General features: G+C 35.1%; 1 protein-coding gene across 1 annotated transcript in view; it reads left to right on the top strand.

Annotated features, from left to right (window-relative positions):
* The window catches only part of ppil2 (peptidylprolyl isomerase (cyclophilin)-like 2), a 29,320-nt gene extending 9,884 nt beyond the window's left edge, over positions 1 to 19,436 (top strand). Inside the window, exons 10-20 of the mRNA XM_043239928.1 lie at positions 604 to 764; positions 2,649 to 2,724; positions 3,648 to 3,754; positions 7,166 to 7,255; positions 7,428 to 7,461; positions 13,837 to 13,954; positions 14,412 to 14,468; positions 16,558 to 16,630; positions 16,977 to 17,039; positions 17,114 to 17,256; positions 18,934 to 19,436. Of these exons, the coding sequence (XP_043095863.1) occupies positions 604 to 764; positions 2,649 to 2,724; positions 3,648 to 3,754; positions 7,166 to 7,255; positions 7,428 to 7,461; positions 13,837 to 13,954; positions 14,412 to 14,468; positions 16,558 to 16,630; positions 16,977 to 17,039; positions 17,114 to 17,256; positions 18,934 to 19,033 (1,022 nt within the window). The 3' untranslated portion in view covers positions 19,034 to 19,436. The remainder of the gene's footprint in view (positions 1 to 603; positions 765 to 2,648; positions 2,725 to 3,647; positions 3,755 to 7,165; positions 7,256 to 7,427; positions 7,462 to 13,836; positions 13,955 to 14,411; positions 14,469 to 16,557; positions 16,631 to 16,976; positions 17,040 to 17,113; positions 17,257 to 18,933) is intronic.
* The last annotated feature ends 1,141 nt before the right edge of the window (positions 19,437 to 20,577 follow it).

Here is a 20,577-nt window from a genome sequence, read left to right on the forward strand (position 1 = left end):
ATTACTTGCATTAGCCCATCTGTGATGATTTTGGGAAATTAACCAGTTAACGAGGTAGAGCTCCAAGCAATCCGCTGAGAATTCACTGTGCGTAATGGATTCCTGAAAGACGTCTGTTTGCCAAATGACATGAATTCAGTGGAAGGCCTGAACATGGCATACTCAAATAACCATAAAAATAACCATCATGACAGGAATGCAAGATGGCTGCATGTGTATGTCACCGTAGACTGTAGTCACTGACCTGCCAGTCTTAAATAAGCTAGAGAGATCCATATTACTGACAGCAGCTCAACACTGCCTGCTACAGCAGATCTCAAGATTGTGGAAATTCAGCATCTCGAAAAAGCTTCTGAATCCCATGTAATGCATAATGATATTCTTTATACATCTTAAACCAACATCTTTTGTTGGTTTTCATTTTTTCTTTTTATTTCGTTTGTCACTTTGGGGCAAAAAATGGCCGACGAATGTAAATGGAATAGATATTTCAAAATAACAGCATTTTGAAATATGCATTATAGCTAACTAAGTTTTTGTGACTGTTGTGTTACTCTGTGAAGATGTCGCTTTTATGAGCACCTTTTTTTTTATCCCCTAAAGATGAGGAGAAAGCCAAGCAGGACCCATCATACCATCTGAAAAGCACAAACCTGGAGACACGAGAAACGCTAGCAGAGCTCTACAGGGACTATAAAGGAGATGAGCTGTTGGCCTCCACTATGAAAGAGCCAGAAACCAAAAAAACAGACAAGCTCAATGCCGTGAGTGTTTTAAGATATTGCTTTTCTAGCTGTAGGCGGTGGCAGAGACTTCTTTCTCCTCTTTGTCTTCATCGATTCCTTTTTTCTGTTCTGTCTGTCATCTTTTTGAAGTGGTTATAGATCATGAGACGCGCAGACTCTAATACCGTTTTGAACTGGTTGTGCTTCACAGTCTAGATTTTAAATTGGATGTCAAATGGTGACTCAACACAGTGCCAAAAATATTTAGCATATAGAACAAATTTTGAGAACTGTTTTTTTTTTTTTAACAATTAAATAAAGCCTTTATGAGTGTAGGAGACTTCTCTCAGAAACATTAAAAGCCATTAAAACCTCAGACCTTCAGTAGTGTAGTAATAGGTGCCAGATAAAGCAGTTCTGTGCAGTGCTGTTTGGGTCACAGTAAGGTATCTCGCTGTGTCTGTGTGTGCGTGTATCTTCAAGTGTCTGTGCATTATGAGGTGATTTGCCTCTCAGACTCTACCACCATCACGCAGCAACTGGAGCAGAAGAAAATGCCTCGCAGGATCCTCAACCGACCACATACACTCACAGCAAGAATCACAATTTCTTCTGAAAGTCACAGCATTTTTGTTTTAATGATCTAAAATGAACACACCAATTGCTCACTTTTTTTTCTTTTCTCCATACTTACTCTGCGATGGGTTTTAAGTGCATCTCTGGCTGTGTCTCAAGTCTTCTTTTAGCCCAGGTTGAAGTGTGTCTGCCCCCGTGCTTTCAGCTATATTAGCTTTGCTTGCTCAGCCTATTCACAGTGCAGGCATTGAATGTAATTGGCTCGACTTTTAGCATGAATGTCAGTCTATTTCAGCCCTAGCTGTGCTGGAGTGGCATTGTGACGCTGAAATAGACTGGCATCCAGGCCCACTCTCCTACTGAATTTGCTTGCTATTTCTACACTATACTAAGATAACTATAATATACCAAAAATAACTGTCCATTATAAACCCCTCCCAAAATAGCAATCAATAAATAGCAATTTTTATTAGTGATAGATTTAAATTCAAACAGAGTTGCATTACTTTTTCTGTATTGTTTGTCTACTTAAAGGAAAACCTAAATTTGACTTATGTATTCATAAAATATACTTATTTAAATTCAAATACAGCCTTGGTGAAGAGACATGTGGTCCCACTTCATATTATGTGACCTTAACTACTATGTAATTACATTTGAATTATTTAATATATTGCTGTTATTGTGCACATACTCATTTTTACATTGTACATACATTATAAAAAATACCAGCACGTAAATGCATCTGAAACTAATTTCTGTATTTACATTTATAATTACACTGTCGACCCATCCCTTACAAACAAACTCACTATTAATCCTCCCCATACCGCCAAACCTGTCCCAAATCTTACCTGTATCCCACCCTCAATAGCAGCAAAAGTGTTTTGCAGTAAAATGTGACCAGAATAGTAGTTAAGGCCAACTAATATAAAGTGGGACCAGACATGTAAAAAAAAAAAAAAAAAACTGAAAGTCTTACCGGCCCTAAATCTTTGAATAGTAGTTTGTTGCTATAGATGAATTCCATTGAATATTTAAATTAATGTAAAGAAAAGCCTATTTTGTTTACTATCGGTTTAAGACCTGTTAGAAGAAACATCTGCACACAGACACATCCAAACACCTGAATTGTCCCATAGGAATCAATAAAACATATCCACCTGTCTGTTTTCACAATGTATGGCTGGTAAAACACTATTTTTAAGTGTGATAGACACATTAGGAGGTGTCTCTGTGATGTCATGCTTGTGAAGATCATTTAGTTGTTTTGGATGTGGGTGTTAGAGCTTATTTTGTGTTATCTGAAGAGCCTTATCTGTAGACTGTCTGTGTCTTTCCCTCCAGGCTCACTATTCTACTGGAAGAGTATCTGCCTCCTTCACATCTACAGCTATGGCTCCGGCCACCACCCATGAAGCAGGTAAATGAAATGCTTCCCTATTTAGTCATGCCAAACAAATCAGTTAACCGACGGTTTTAGGCAGCTCTTTCCACTTTTGTGTGAAATATGCATCAGGCGGTCCATGGGACAAGGTTGGTGTTAAACAAAACTTCCTTTTCTCAGGGTTCCTTCTCTAAGTTACTCAATATTTGAGCACAATACTGATTCTGATTGGCTTAATTAAAGAAAGAGTTGAACCAAAAATGAACATCTGCTTACGATTTCCACACACTTGCGCCATTCAAGATGTAGATTTGGAGGAATTTAGCATTACGTCAGTTGATCACCAATGGATCCACTGCAGTGAATGAGTGTGCTGGATGAAAGTCCAAACAGCTGATTAAAACATCACAATAAAACAATTAAAACCAAGTAATCCACAAAAGTCCAGTCCATCAGTTAAGTCTTGTGAAGTCAAAAGCTGCACATTAAAACATTTTAAGGTGACTGCATTTTAAGCAAATTTACTTTTTTGGGTAAACCAATCTTTTACTTCCTTGAATGCAATCTTGAATGCACTTTGTTGCTTTGGGTTAATGCATCTGCCAAATGTGCAGATGTAAATGTCACCATGACTGCTGATGCACACAACAAATGACACCATTTCCCCTTTTTGTTTATGCTGGGAAGTCGTTGAATGCATTTCATAACATTGCATCATCGCGGTACCTGAAACTCCTGGCAAGTATTAGAGCTGCTTTGTATTTTATTCTCATTTAGAGTGAATCTGGCTTCAGTATACCTCAGGAAACCGTCTGGCAGCTGTCAAATCGGTCTTGCATAGCTGTTCGTTTCCTTTCAGACCAGTATAAGGCTGTTATGATACAAAAACGTTGTCAATACCGTCCAAAGCAGAGTCATTCATAAATGTAAAGAATGAAATATTTATTTTGTGATTTCAGATGCTATTTCCGACGATGCCGTTCGATACCAGTATGTTAAGAAGAAAGGCTATGTCCGCCTGCACACAAACAAAGGAGACGTGAATGTGGAGTTGCACTGTGATAAGGTAACGTGAACACCAGCGCAAACCTCAGTCAGGTATACGTGTTGGCAGATTGAAACTTTAAGTTGTAAACATTTCTTGTCATCATGTTATTATCTAAATGTGATTTTTCTGGTTCTGTTAGACACTTTGTTTGTTGTCAGTGTCAGATCAAGGCCAGATCTGACTGTGGTCCACTTTTGGACACTCAACTAATACTTTCATTGCATTAAAGTAAGTGGCATCTGCAGATAGATGTAGCTAGAGCTTTTTTCAAAACTAACTTTACATTTAAATGCCGCTTTTTCATGTGCCGCAGTTTTAGTTTTTTGATATTTTGTAACCAAATTTTTCATAGGTGAGATAAAATTAGCAGGAGTTCTGCAGACGTGTCCGTTGTTTATCGTCAATATTGAAGGAATGCATAAAGCACCTCTCACAAAGAGGTCGCTTTCAAACAAGCAGCTTTCTGTTGGTCGATGCAGTGAATTCACATGCAGCATTTATACAGCTCGACTCCAATTCACGCTAGCTTATGAAAACACAGACCTGCCCAGATATTTCTAGAGTCAGCAGAGCTGTGTATGTTTAATGTCCTTGCTCTGTATGTGCGCGAGTATGAGTAGTGGTCTAAAGGTTGTCTTGTCTGTACGTAATGTATAATTCATGAGTGCTCAATCACACTGCAACTGCTGACCTACATTGATTTACTCACTCGATTTCCTTTATTTCTTGTTTTTATGTTGCCTTGTTTTTTCTACAAGACGAAAAAAAACAAGAACGCTCTGTTACAGTTGCGTGTTAGTTTTTGCCGTTAATGTCAGCAATGTCTTTTTCCAATGCATTTTCTCTCTTCTCATTTCTTTTCCTTGATGTGCTCTGTATCCCACTGAGCTTGTAAAATCATCCCTGTCATAAAACACTTCCTCGGAAAAATTGTGTTCGCCCTGGCCTTGCGCTGGCGGTAAAACTTACCCATAGTTCTCTCATCTCGACCGAGCAGATGCAGGGTCCCTGTTCTTATTTATGTGAGAGAGTGTGCCAGGCTCTCACTCCTGGGTCAAAGCTGCACATCGGTCCCTTTATATCTTTCACTTTAACACAGTGCAGGGAAATCGGTGAGCTTTGTCTTTCATGACTTTTTAATTACATGCATAAGTTTCCGTGCTCTTAAATCACATTTATTGTTTTAGCACCGTTTTATCACTTTCGTGAGCAATTTGGCTCAGTCTTTAATTGATGCGGTGCACAAAAGCAGCGGACAGCCTTTACAAGGCCACAGGATAAAAAAAAAAAACTTCATTTGGTTCGAAAATTCCTTGAATTTTAGAATTAAAGCTTCTGTGACAACAAAAGCACTGTGTTCTATTCCAGGTGTGCAGAGACAGCTATAAAATGCGTTCTCTAGTAGTGTGTGTGTGTGTGTGTGTGTGTTTGTGTCAGTGTGACTTGGGAACCAAGGTAAACACTGCCTAATGGACACAGAAACAGTATTTCATGCTCTTCATAGTCCTGGTAACTAGGTGCTATTTTTGTGTCTTTTCATTGGCCGTGTGCTTGTCAAATCAGGATAAAGAGGAGAGGTCACATTGATAAGAAAATTACCCTCTGCCTTTTTTCTTCCTCTCCTCCACTCCTCCCTCTCTCCTGTGGTTTGCCTGCATTTGTGATGATTCTATTTGTGGTGCAGTGTTTACAAAGTAGAAAAATGTCAAGATCATGTTCATACCTCACCATAGAACAAAATAGAAATAAATTTAAATGCAGCCTCTTTTAGAGTATTTTGCTTTACATAACAGTTAAGCAAAAGGTTTTGCTGTAATATTGTTAGAAATACAGTAATTACAAAGACTTTAAAATGACTACATAGCCTTTGTAAGTACTTTACAATTAATTTAAGTGTGTATGTATGTATGTATTTTTATATATATATATATATATATATATATATATATATATATATATATATATATATATATATATATATATATAAATAAATAAAATGTGTATAGTTACATACAGTATGTAAACAATAGCTATTATATTGCTATTTTTTTTTTTTAGTTTTTAGGTAAATGCAAAACTGTTCATATTTAATGCTTCTAAAATAGTTTTTTGTTTTATTTATTTTTTTAAGCAAAATGTTTTTTTTTGTTTGTTTTTTTCATTTTTATTTCAATTTTTATCGTCTAGAAACACATGTCCTCTTGTCTAGGAATTACAGTTTGCAGCACACGATGACATCTAGATTGTAATGTCATTGTGGACAGTTATGTAACACTGTCAGGTCTAGATGAAGCAGATGATTGAGATCTTACTTGACAACTTTATTTTTGTAGGTGTTTTGTGTGTGTTTCATGCATGAGTGTGTGACATTGAAATCTCAATGTTTCTTTTTTAAATTCTGACATGCTTGACCTCATCTCAGGGTGACTTATAAAAGTTTAATGTGGAATTTGCTTCTCCATCTCCCAGTAAGGCACACAATGACTTTCCTGAACACAGAATCAGTTTATTGACTCAGAGAGTTTTTTTTTTTTTTTTTTTGAAAAGAGGACTGTCTGATCACCATAGAAACGAACAAATAAACATTTACAAATAGAGAGAGAGGAAGCAACTGCTTTAACTTTCAGTGCTTTGGACATCTTAAATAAACAAGGCTTTCACTTCCTGAATGACTTAGCAGACCCATGGATTCAAAGCTACCAGATGTATTAATAATAAACCTAATTGTTTATTGACCTTTATAGCCCACAAACGGTCCTTTCGGTAGCGCACAAGGGCTTTGAGAGAAGGGCTTGTAAATATGTTAAGGAAAATAATTAAGTCATCATCTGAAGTTATAGCAGACACAGTTCCTGGAGTATCTATGAATAATTAAAAGATGCAAGCTGCAGTTACATTAATGTGAATGTTTTGGAGTCATTTAATTGGAGATAGATTTAAATTTCCTTTGGTTGAATCTCATCAAGAAATGTAATATATTTAGCGAATAAAAGGATTATTAAGGGTTTTTTTGCATTGTGGTATTATTTTAATAATAATGAAGCTCGTTGTCCGTATTAAGCGTCATGTCCAGACATTATTCAGTGCAGTAAATTCTTCCATGATGTATAAATACATTGTTTAATAATAAAATAATAAAGATAAGTAATTTCACTGTTTATGGTTTCATAGTTCTAAGAGATTTTCGTATTTCAGCGTCGTAAGATCTTCAAACGAGAGTTATTGCTTGTTCTGAGATACTTTATGTGATTTTTATTGTCCCCTGTGTCCAACAGCCACAACAACGATATATATTTGTAAAGAAATAAAAATTGCTTTACCTCTTCTTCAATTTAGCAGAATGCTATGCAAGTGTCATCATAACGACAAACAGTCTCTATAAATCACATTTCATGATACTTGTTTTGTTTTGTTTTTTATTCGTTGCAGGTCCCTAAGGCTGGAGAAAACTTTATTAAACTGTGTAAGAAAGGATACTATGACGGCACAGTATTCCACCGCTCTATTAGAAATTTCATGGTACACAAATTTTTCATTAAAAAAAGAACATTTCTTCATTATGTTGATGTAACTGAAGCAGTGTAGATTTTTTTCCACGATATTGGAGTTCCCATAGATTTCTAGCCATACCTTCACTTTTTTTTATTTTGATAAATATGTGGCATATTTAAATATTATATTTTATTTTCAGATTCAAGGAGGAGACCCTACAGGGACTGGTACAGGTAATCGTTTTGAAATTTGTTTCGAATCATTTATCATTTTGATCATAGATGTGTAACTGTTGTGTGATCCAAACAATATAAAGTCCTCAAACATGAAAAGTAATAGAACTTTAGTGTGTAATTTCAACACACAAATATGTCCCACTCTGATATTCGTGAGGGCTGTGGGACACAAGCAGGACAGAGGCCATCTCTTTTCTCCTATTTTTGTTTTCTCCCAATATTCCAAAATAATTGACGCTGGGAAAGTGAAACTGAATTACCGGTGCATGTAAAATGCAGTGTATGCTGCAGAGACCTGCACGTGATGGGGAAAACATAGATAGCAATAATTTGTTCACACGTTTTTTTGGCCATTATTTGTAGGCATCTTTTTATGAATTTGCTCCCTTGTTAAATTACAATTATGGAATGAATTAGTACAAATTGGTCACGATTTAACTAAAATGTGTGTACAAATAAATAAGTCACAGAATATATATATATATATATATATATATATATATATATATATATATATATATATATATATATATATATATATATATATATATATATATATATAGACTAAAAAGTAGTAAAGTGCTAGTGTGAGTTTTTTTCTGAAGATGCAAAAAATTTAAAATAGAAGAGAAAATGCTATTGTTAAACAGTCAGGCCTTTTACAAATACAGTATTAAAAAAAGAAAACAAGTAGATTGGAATGGAAATAAAATAGTGTTCGTATTAGATGGTCAAGTGTAGATATAAGAGAGAGTGTGAGTAATGTTAAATTTGTTCAATCATTTGTTGTGAAGACTGACATTTACTGAAAGTAAAAGGTTCGGCTAACAGTGCTGTCTCTGTTTGACGTAGCACACAACAGAACACAAAGCCATGTATAGATTGAATCAAATTCATGGGCTCTCTTGTTTGGGTGCGAGTCCAAATGTTTCCATGATTGTGATTCAGCATTTGGCCGCTAACCAATTATTTATTTTGTGCAAAACGCTTTGTACTTTGTGTTCTAATATTCACGTCATATGTTACAACACGGTCCTCCTTGGTTTCTTCAGGATCCTTCAAATGGTGATGTTTAACGAGATCTTTTTCAAGCAGAGTTTTCAATCACTTCACATTAAATCAAATATGCCATCTACCCTGACCAAAGTACAAAATATATTAAATACGTGGTTTTAGTTACAAGTCTAAGACAGTTGGATGACTCATGCACATTTTTTTGATTCTCCTTAAAATTACCATGGTTTTTCAAGTGGAAGCAATTACAGAAAGTTTAGCCTTTAATTAAAATTGCTCTAACAAATTCTTCATATTCAGTTGGACAGATGAGTTTCATATTACTTTCTCAGTCTTTCCTTAGCTGTCTAGACAATATGGCCTACGCTTTCGTCAGAACGTCAAATTGAATGGCTTTTTTTACACACATTTGCGAGGGATGTTTTTCTGCGGTCATGAGTGTTACCGAGAACTGACAAACAGAAAGGGTAAAGAGTTAGTGCACTCTATTCCCATGTATCTAAAATTCAGTCCTATAAAAAATGCACCAGCCTCACCTGAGACCCTTGTGTAAAAAAGAAGGACTGAAAGCAAGAGGAGAAAGAAGTAGACCGAAAGATCTGTCCTAAACAGAGAGTGATTTTTAAAGTGGTTAGTATTAGTCTTGAAGGTCAGAAGCAACTTCTATCTTCCAGTCATTCTCACGCATATATTATCATACGCACATTGAGGCAAGGTTATTGCATTTGACCCAAAATAGATGCAAATAAGAGGGTGAGATTTTGTATCAAAAGTGTGCTCTTAGTCACTTGAGTGGGACGGAGTGTGAATGACTTCTCAGATTTTAGGGAAGACTTTGCAGTGTCCTCAAACCTCAGCGATACTTTTGTATATACATGAATGGCAACAATGATACAAATCAATTCTATTGATTATACTTGTACAATAGTGTAGAGCACGTGCCTTTCTTAGAGGAATAATTCGCACCAAAATACGGAAACGTTATTTTGTCACCATTTAATCTTGTCGTTTCATATCTCTATGGCTTCTCCTTTAGAACACAATAGACAAATGTGTGATAGATTAGTATGGACCGGGGCTGTTAAGCTTTTAAAAAGACAAAAAACATGCTAAAATTAGTTAAATGACTTGTGTGAAGTCGTTTGATAGCGGTGACGCGGTGAACAGAATTTCTAATTATTCACTGAAAATTAATCCTAGTGATTTGAGAATTAACTCGGTGGGATCTTCTCCAAAAAATCTGTTAATTTAGAAAATTTTAAACCTTCAAAAATTACTTATAAAATAAATGAAAAAAGCTACTTAAATTTAATTGTATTTCATCTAGTTACCTAAAATATAAAATAGTACCGAAATGACTAAAATGAAATAAACTAAAAATTAGAAACTGTATAGACATGTTGTTTAAAAAAAATCTAATAAAAAAAAAAACAACCGATTAACCAAATTACAAAAATTAGCAAGTTAAAATAAAAATAAAAAAATATACTAATGTAATTCAAAATAATAAAAAAACTACGATATTAATTTAATTTGTACTAAAAAAAACATTTATGTCCAGTTGAATCCTGAGTGATTCATTCACTAATTGGACAGCTTTGGTTCTTGAGTTGAACCGCCTCATCTAGACGTTATAAAAAACAACATACATACAAAATTTTCTTCATACAAAATTTTCATATGACTTGCACAGTATTTGCAGAGGAACAAGCACTACTTTACTAATATTTGCAGTTCAGAGTGAGTAAAATTGCTAGATCTTTTTCTGTAAACTAGGGATGCTTTAATCCGCTATTTTTGCTTCTAATACTGATCCCGATAGCTTGGGATTCTGTATTGGCCGATATAAACAGTGCACACAGAAAATGAACACGTTAATTTGTAGTTATGGTATGTTGTAATCAGTTTAGTGTCAATGCGTCCTGCCCTTTTGTTATTAAGCTGGTTTGAGCCACCACGGTCACTAAAACCTACAAAATGACACAGTTAAAACAACACGGTATTTTTGGTTTATGGAGACAACAGTTATGGTACAATACTAACATGAACTGTTAATGAAACATGGAAGCTGCTCCAAAAAAGAATGAATATCATACCTTCATGCAAATCTTTCCCAGCAAACAACGCAGTACCATTTATGTGATTTATTGGTACACTTTAGTGAAGTGATAAAGTGTGGTGCCACGTGCGCGCTACGAACACTGTTACATCTGGCAGGACAGGATAGTTGGCTTTTCTGAAGTGAGACTTATTTTCGTAAATTATGAAATAAAAACTGAATATTTACATTACTATCTGATCTGACCGCAGATACTGACTGAATGGGGATGGGGTTTGTCAGGCACTGTTTATTTAAACTGCATCAGAAAACTTAAAAACTACGTTTTTTGTTGTTTATGATGTTTCTTGGGCCGTTCTATACATCTATGGTATCTGCTGCAAAATATTTCCAAATCATGGATGTTCTTCTCGGAGCATCCCTACTGTGAACTATCTCTTTAATATGAACCATTAAAAGATATGAAAGGGATAATTAATGGCTAGCCACGCATTAAAGGATTTTAAATGCACGGTGTGGAGGCTAAGAACCAAATTGATTACGAAATTTAAAATTGATTATCCATTGCCGTTGATTATCCCTTACATTAATGTTGACGTTATACCAAGCATAATAACCTAGCTTATTCAAGCTTTTTTCGAAAGCTTTGATCATGTGTTCAGCCGTCTTGTTTTGCCTCCATTTAGTAGAAAAATAGATAATATTAACCAAATTATCAAAATGCGTTGCGGACGCTTTAACAAGAAGTCATGAGTGTGACAAATCACACAATGTTCCTTTGAAGAGACTGAGCTTTCTGTAATAATGGTGCGCTGTTAGGGTCTGAATGAATGTGCAGTGATTATGATTCTGCAGGATTCGTCTACAAAATTAAATGAAGGCTTCTTGCACAGCGGTATGCTCTCAGTGCAGCAGAAAACATCACAACTCATGCCGACATGCACAGACATTTTTAGATATACCCGTACATGAATGTGTGTATGTGTGTGTGTATGGTAGAATGTATAAATAAAGGAAAGAAGGAAAAGATCATTACATTTAATGTTTTAAACCTAAAAAAGTTCCAGTTACTTTTGTAGTAGTCACCAACTCCATAAAGTGTTTAGTTGTTGCTGTTAAATTTAAGGCTATCATATGATTGGGTTTTTACATGAATGAATTTGTCAGATTAGGCATAATTGCGTATTTCCATCTGCAGTAAGTTTTAATTAGTCTCCATGATATTTTTTATTTTGTGCGATTAATTGATTTATTTTGTTGCCTTTTTTTTAAGTAACACTAATGTTTAGTGTTAAAATTAAAATGTAATATAATTACTGCTATTCACATCTGATTCCAAATAAATGTAGCAATTCATCACTTGCTTACCATTGGATGCTCAGCAGTGAATGGGTGCCGTCAGTCCAAATAGCTCATAAAAACATGCCAATAATTTCAAAAGTAATTCAAGCCACTTCAGCCAATCAGTTAATCATCTCATGATGACATTTTAGACATTTTAACTTTAATAAATAAGTCCATAATATATTTTCCCAGTGAACATTCACCTTGTCTAAATCAGGAGAGAAATATGCAACTGCGGATCTGAGTATTTCAGATTTTTTAATAACCATTTCTGACTATTTTGTCACTATATAATGATGGATTTGGGGATTATTTATTTTTTCAGACGGCACCCATTCAGGGTAAAGGATGCATTGGTGAACAATTGATGTTATAATAGACAGCACTCTACAGATGCTTGTATTTGAAGATGAAGTGCTACAAATTAAAACTTTTTTTTTTTTTTAACAAATCACTTTTTCTTACTGTTGTTTTTAAAACATGGCACCCTTGGTATTCTGTCCGGTAGTTTTTCATCCTTTTTTTCCTTCTCATCCTTTTTAATCAAGTCAGTGGCATGGGGTAGGAAATGTCAGCAAGGTCATAAATTATGCAGAAATGTCACCTGGGGAATGTTTATGAGAAGGCAGATTGGCGTGCCTTAATGCCATTCTGCTACAGCTAGAATCATATGCTCCTGCTCCTGCTCATGAAGAAGTACAAAAGATTTTCAAACTCACATGACTGTGTGAATTCAATCGGTGCAGGTGTCTGAGAACACCGTCTGAGTCGTGGAAAAATGTTCCTAATCTTGCAGTCTCATGTCAGTCTCTGCACACACACACATGCGATCGCTCGCTGAGAGAGCTGCATCCAGCAGAGCTTTTGATTGAGCGTGATGAAGCGTTAATTAGTGTGCCTGATTTGGAGGCCTTTGGCATGAGGTGTTTGTTTATGGTGGCAGAAGACGACACAGGGTGCCTGTGCATGGGGCACTGGGTTAGTAATTCTATAAATGATTTGAAGTGATTCAAAAAGACAATCTGGGTCAGGTTCAGTTGAACTGCTTTAATATTCCATTGTAAAATCTGAAAAGAATTAAGTAGTATGTTAGTGTATAATGCAGTAGTCTGACTAAGTGTGGTCTAAAAATAAATAAACAAGTGTTTAAAAAAAATGTAATTATATATTAGAATTATAAAAATATAATTTATATATATATATATATATATATATATATATATATATATATATATATATATGTGTATATGTATATATATATATGTGTATATGTATATATATATGTGTGTATATGTATATATATATATGTGTATATATATGTATATATATGTGTATATATTTGTACATTTTTTTTTCCTCAAGGCTGCATTTATTTGATTAAAAAAATACAGTGAAAATGGCAATATATTAAAATATTATATTTTAACATAGCTGGATTTTTATTATTATTATGTTTTAATGTTGTTTATGTTGCAAAATGAATTTTCAGCATCATTAATCAAGTCACATTATTTTTCAGATATCATTGTAATGTGCTGCTTTGATGCCCATGAAATATTTATATTTAATATTAATACATTTAAACTGCCTAATATATCTGTAGTCAAGGTGATGCCTTTACTTTTCTTTTGTGAATAGGAAGGTAAAAAACCGTTTGTGCTATGGACATGAATTCATCCCTGAATTGTGTGGATTTTTAAGAAGCATGTTACTTTTTTTTTTTAAGTAATCAGGCTTATGGGACTTTATTGGAACTTCTGTTTGTGTAAATGTAGTTATGTTTTGATGTTGTGCTGGACCACTGCTTTTGTTCTACAGATGTGATGCTGCTGCATACAGAAGGGTTGTTATTGGCCAAGTGTCATGATGTGTTACTCTTAATCTCGTGCACATGCTCCCTGTTGTGTATAATATCCATATTTCCCCCCTCGTGTTCCTGTCATTGTGTGCATTAGGAGGAGAGTCTTACTGGGGGAAGCCGTTCAAGGACGAGTTCAGGCCCAATCTGTCTCACACGGGTCGTGGTATTCTGAGCATGGCTAACTCGGGACCCAACACAAATAAATCCCAGTTGTGAGTAAATGTTTCATCTGCTCATTGCAGCGACTGGATTAATATCAAACACTCTGTTTAGAGTTTTAAACCTCTGAAGTATTAAACTTCTGCAATTAATTCAGCCCGAGATTCTTAACTAACTTTATATCGTACCTCACTTTAACCGAATGTCTGCTTTGGGTATTTATAAACCTCTTTAGCATAAAATTTAAAATTCTGTTTGACCTTTGACATGCACTTTAAATCTAACCAGTAACTACGATGCCATAATATTTGCATACTGAATTCTGGTTGGTTTTGTACTTATTTATCCCTCTTTAACCAGCAATAACAAATAAGAGGAAACAAAGCCTAAACTGACCTGAAACCTCAACACAATTTTTTTGTTGCCACTGCTGTTGAGCTCATGAAAGGCAATTATAATGCAAGTATGAAATTGCACTTATTAAAATGTTTGTTTTCTGTTTACTTTCAGCTTCATAACATTTCGTTCATGCACATACCTGGACAGGAAACACACGGTGTTTGGAAGGTAAGTTTCTTGGATTTATAGATTTGTCTTCAGTAACGGGATATTCAAGTCAGATAGCTTCATCAAGGCAGTACTAAATTAAAAAAAAGTAACTAAATTAAAGTTTTATGAGCCCTCTTTTTAAAATAAATATATTCTACAAAGGATTTGTCAGACTTGGCAATAAAAATATTTTAAGCTCACCAAAATGAATTTACTTGATTAAAAATACTGTTAAAAACTTTTTTCAGGGTTTTATGATAATTAAAAAAATGTGAACGTTTTAATATGAATATCTTTGTTGTCACTTTTGATCATTGTAATGCACCCTTGCTGAATTAAAAAGTCTTAATTTCATAAAATGTCATACAAACATTTGCATAATAGTGAATGTTTACAGGAACACATTACTTTTTTTGAGAAATAGTCTCATTCTTCTGATAAGTTGAGTTTTACTGTTTTTGAATCCATTCAGCCGATCTCCGGTTCTGGGGATAGCATCTTTAGCATAGCTTAGCATAGATCATTGAATCTGGTTAGACCAGTAGCATTGCGTTTAAAAATAACCTAAGTTTTGACATTTTTCCTATTTAAAACTTGACTCTTCCGTAGTTATATCATGCACAAAGACCGGCGGAAAATGGAAAGTTGCCGTTTTCTAGGCTCGTATGACTAGAAACTGTACTGTCATTCCGGACGTAATAATCAAGGACGTTTGCCGCCGTAACATGGCCACAGCAGGCGCAGTGATATCACAGAGCTGCGGAAAATAGTCCCCTGTTTGCAAGACACGCTTCCTGTGCAAGCAAAGGAAATTTTTTTAACACAATGCTCTTTTAAAATGTATGCATGTTTTTGTAGAAATGTTTTATTATAGTGGATTCCTGGGAAGGTTAAATTGGCTATTTCTCATTTGGTCAGATTTCTCTGTGTGAAGCCCTTGCTGGGGAAAAGCATGTCTTGTGTCGAATCAGAACATTCCAGCACACACACATACACACACTTTCACTCTGAGGGAAAGTCTTGCCCATTTGGCATTGAGTTGAAATCCTTGGACTCTCGCTGTGGAATTCAGAGGCTTGTCAGCATAAGCCTGAACCAAACTCCTGTGCACACTCACATGCACCCCTCAGTCTGTGTGTACTTACTGAGCACGTGCACTTAGAACACACACACACACACACACACACACCCCTCGACCCTCAGCCTATGGGGCACCTAGAAACCTGAGGCTCCTGTTTAGTAGGAACAGCTGTACAAAGAGAGAAAGTACACAGCATGTGTGCATATAGATCCAGCACAACAAACAAGACTAATGGGGCATCATTTACTGTTCAGTTGCAAGTTAAAGATTTGTCTGCTGTCCCAAGTTAAGAAATGTCAAAAAATGAGAAAAGTAGAAATATAATGAAAGTGCATAATGGAAAAAAAATATATATTTTCAGTTCTTCTGTTGTCATAAGAATTAATTGTTTACTGAAACCTGAATGGACTCAGAAACAAGTTTTTTTTTTTTTTTTTTTTATGTAGTTTTATGTAGTTTTGTTTTTTTTACTTTAACATTAGTTTGAATGTGCTTGTTGTTTTTAATATTACATTTTAAATATTTTTATTTAGCTTTATTATTAGTTCAGTTTTAGTTTGACTGATTTTACTATTTCAATTTAAGCTTATTTATTCAAGTTACATTGCCAAGGCTAAATTTATTTTAGGTTTTTCATCGAATATTTAATCATTTTATTGACTTTTTTTTTTTATTCTTTCAGAAAATGATTTGTATTGATTTTCATTAACAATAATGACAGGGTTTTTAGAAGGAAATAAATATAACTTAAAGTTCTATTTTTATTATTTTCATTTATATATTGTACTGCTTTGATGATGTTTGCCCTTCTTATAGCGCAACAGCTCAAGATGAGGATAAATAAATCACAGAATTTTTATATTGGATGTGTTGTTTCTTTAAGGAAAGTAGAAGATAGTTGTCTACAGTGAGAGAGTTTGATCCAGTCATTAAAGATATGATCACCGCTTGGCACTCAGTAATACCTCATTTGCTCTTTGCAGCAGGATTTTAATAGGATTCTATCCCTCTCTTGCTCTCTTTTAGAGTGGTTGGTGGTTTAGAGACCCTCACAGCGATGGAGAATGTTGAAAGTGATCCGAAGACAGACAAACCCAAGGTGCTGAAGCCAGTTTCTTCCCTTCTGTATCATCAGTAAATGTATAATTTGCACAAGCGCATGTCAGCAGTGTAGGGCAGTGCTTTATGTTGACTCACTGTACCTCCTGCTTGTTTATATTTCTCCACCTGCTGTCAAATCCCACAATGCCAAAAGAGAAAAACAGTCCAATTCAAAACAGCAGAATTTTTCTCTCCTTCAAGTAAAATGGTGTAGCCTGGGGCAGCGGAGTTTTCGACATGTCACTTCAGTTCCTTTTCGAGACTTACATTTCTTAAAAGGTAGCAGGATGCTAATAGGTGAAGAGTGTTTTCTCAGACTCTCCGCTTGTCTTTCATGTTGTCAGTCTGAGATCAAACTGCTGAGCGCTACAGTATTTGTGGACCCGTATGAGGAAGCCGATGCACAGGTCAGCATTTGTATTCATTCACATAGCCGATATCATATTACTTGTGCCGTCGATGTGACACCGTGTGTGTTTAGATTGCAGCCGAGCGAGAGAAAGAAGCACAGAAACAGGAAGAAGAGAGAGCGCAAACCTCTGCTTCACTCATTAAGGCAAAAACAGAGGACAAGCCTAAAACCTTTAGACCAGGAGTGGGCAAATACATCAACATGACTGCCACGTAAGTACACACACACACACACACACACACACATTGGTATTTGTGTTTTATGAGGACTCTTCATAGGCATAATGGTTTTTATACTGTACAAACTGTATGTGCTATTGCCCTACACCATTTAAAAAAAAAAAAACACCGTTTAGTTGTTTTTTTAGGCCTTTTGAATTATGGGGACATTGGCTATGTTTTCATAAACCACCTTGTAACCCCTCTTTCATACCCATGTCATTAAACAAATGTGTGTCCCCATAAACCACAAAAACCAGCACGCACACACACACACATCAGTGTGACAGAAGTGTAACATTACAGATCTTTTTATATTTCATATTTCGTTGATATTTCAGTTGAATATCCACAACTACTTTTCTCGCAACGGTACTAAGGTATTAAATATGAGTTACGTTGACAGAAGCTTTTCTCCCAGCACAAAAGTGATCGATGCTGAATGCATAAAGTCTGTTACCTTTTAAAGGCTGGAATTTACTCTGGTAATCCTCATCTTTATCCCAGCAAATTATTTATTAAAGCAGTATTTTGTTGTTTGGTTTCTGAAAAGAAATTTTATTTGTTGTTGTTTATCAGTGGGTTATAGGATTAGAGCAGTTTTCACGCTAGATCTACAGCATCACGGCAAAGGAAATTATTAAACCAGAATTGATTTAGGCTCTAATACGAGGAACTTTGTATTCTATCTTTGTAATAATAGACGGGCGGATGGTAGAAAGATCTCATTATTGTATTATATAAAGCTGCTCTGGTGGTAAATGAGTGTGTTTGTGGGTGCCACAAGTGAGGGGTTCGTTCCACGCCACAGCAGGACTCAGGATATCAGCAGTTTACTGAGAACGGCAGGAGATCATTCTAATTATCCCTCACAACCCCACTGCTTCCCACACACACACACACACACACGCACACACACACACACACACACACACTGACTGTTAATTAATTAAAATAGTTTTTTTTTTTTTTTTTTTTTTTTATAAAACATTGGTTTCCTTTTCTAAATAGTCTTTTATTTATTTTATGCATTTTTGAAAATGTCCCATTTAACAAGATTCTATAAGAGGAATATAGAAAATGAGGAAAAACATTGTGTGTGTATATATATATATATATATATATATATATATATATATATATATATATATATAATTTTTTTTTTTTTTTTTTTTAATCTTTAAATATGCAAATACACATTTTTGCATAATTTTGCAGAGTGTATTTTTTGTGTGTTTTAGGTATCTATCTTCTCAAGTTATACTTTTTTGTTTCTATTTCCTTTTTTTATACTTTTTAAACATTGTGTGGCATTTATTTTATTATAGTTTAACTAATTATTAACGAATTTTTAGTTTATTTTTTATGATTCTTAGATTAAAACAGGCTGCTGTACCTTTAAGAGCTTTTTATGTAAAGGACGTCTATTGTCATTGGCTAAACACATTGCATGTGAAATGATGACATTTACATTCAGGTTCCAGATTTGCTGCTGGTTCATTCAGTAACAGCCATTTTGCGAAACCTTGCAATTACATTGTGGCAGATTCACAAAACAGTGCGCTCTGAAAAGTGCCAGACAAACTGCTGAGGTTGGACTCACATAATCACTACTGAATCAATTACACAAACCTAATTAACTTTAATGTCTTATTCACTCTCCTTCATCAGGAAACATTCCCACCCAGATGGTGACAAACCCTCCACCAGTGAAGCTCCTGCCAAGAAACCCAAAGGCAGAACAGGTTTCGGAGACTTCAGTTCCTGGTAGAAGCACGGCGCGTCCCTCCTCACTCTACTGATTGTGGGTAAATTGAGATATTGGACTGATCATACTCAGTTCAGACCTCTTGGTTTTTCCCTTTTATGGATCTGGTTTTGATTTGTGTTTTTAGATCATAATGTGGCAGTGAAGTCGAGTCTTTTTTTATATTGAGGCCTGTAAATAATCAGTTATTTTTTTGCGTATGAAATGATTTAATGTTTGCATCAATTAATGCATTTTGCGAAAAGTTTGGCTTGTTCATACTGCAGTGCTTTTATTTCTGTTAATTGTAGGGTTATGGAAGCCCGTAGAAACCTCACAATTCTCACTTTGTTTCTGGCAATTTTGTTTAAATGACCTTTTTTTGTGTGTGCCACAGAATACAAAATAAAACATTTTATATTTCTCAGTTTGGACTTTATATCTCTTAAATTCTGACTTTATACCTTATCTATCAAGTGATCTGTCAATCTAAATCTAGCATTGACCACCAAGTTTTCCATCCCACAGCATTACCGAGTCTCTTCCTCTTCTTCATCTAGTATTTTGTGCAGGTATCGTGGCATTGTGCTTGTAGTTACAGTATCAGGCGTCCTCCAATGGGACGTACCTTTCTGATTCATCCCACAACTTCCAGAATGGTGCATGGAAAGTCTTTGTAGTTCACACAATACAGCATTTCTCCTCTTGTGGACTGTCTGTGGTTTTGAATGTCTCTTTTTTTTTTTATGGAGAGGGGTTTCCTGTGCTTGCTTCCTTTGTTCTTAACTGTTCTTGCTGAGGTGTGTGTGTGTGTGTGTTCTTTTTTTTTTTTTTTTTGCTGCTATGACCGAAGCGTATTTCATGCAACCCCGGGGGCCAATTACACAAGCTTACCATTTCTGAAAGTTATTGCCATTTTCACCTCCTTCTGCTGGCGTAAGGACAAATCTCACAAAAACTGTCAAGTGAAGCTCAAATGTCCATAGAAATTAAATTCATGTTAGCTTGTGTGGGGGAAAAAGTGCAACTTTTTTCAAAAAAACAACTAAATATAATATATTTTATAAATTTTGGATTAAAAATTACCAATATATCCAAAAATCAGTTTGATAGAACATAACAGTAATGGCTTTTGTAATGAGTGTGTGTGTGTGTGTCTATAATACTTTTTTTTACATAGTTTTTTTTCTGTTTAAACAAACATAAATGTAAAACACTAAGCAACACAACTGTTTCCGCCAATGAACGTTACTTAAGCAGCAAGCATATTAAAATGATTTCTGGAGGAACACGTGACAACAAAGAACGGAAAGTTCTGCTCGGTCATCAAACGAAAAAACTACTTTTTCAAATAAAATTTTACATTGTTGCTTTTTTCTGTATTTTAAGTTGTACAATACAGAACATAATAGAAAAAAAAAGACTTTGTGTCATGCGTTTCAGGACACTGGTTTGCAGATGAGGTTTCTGTGTGTGAATGATACAGACAGGTGTGTGGGCAGGTGATGTGATTATGGCCTGGTAAACAACTTGTGGATCTCAGAGGGGTGCGTGCGTTCCTCCGGCCG

The sequence above is a fragment of the Puntigrus tetrazona genome, chromosome 5 (assembly GCF_018831695.1).
Source record: "Puntigrus tetrazona isolate hp1 chromosome 5, ASM1883169v1, whole genome shotgun sequence".
Taxonomy (NCBI): Eukaryota; Metazoa; Chordata; class Actinopteri; order Cypriniformes; family Cyprinidae; genus Puntigrus; species Puntigrus tetrazona.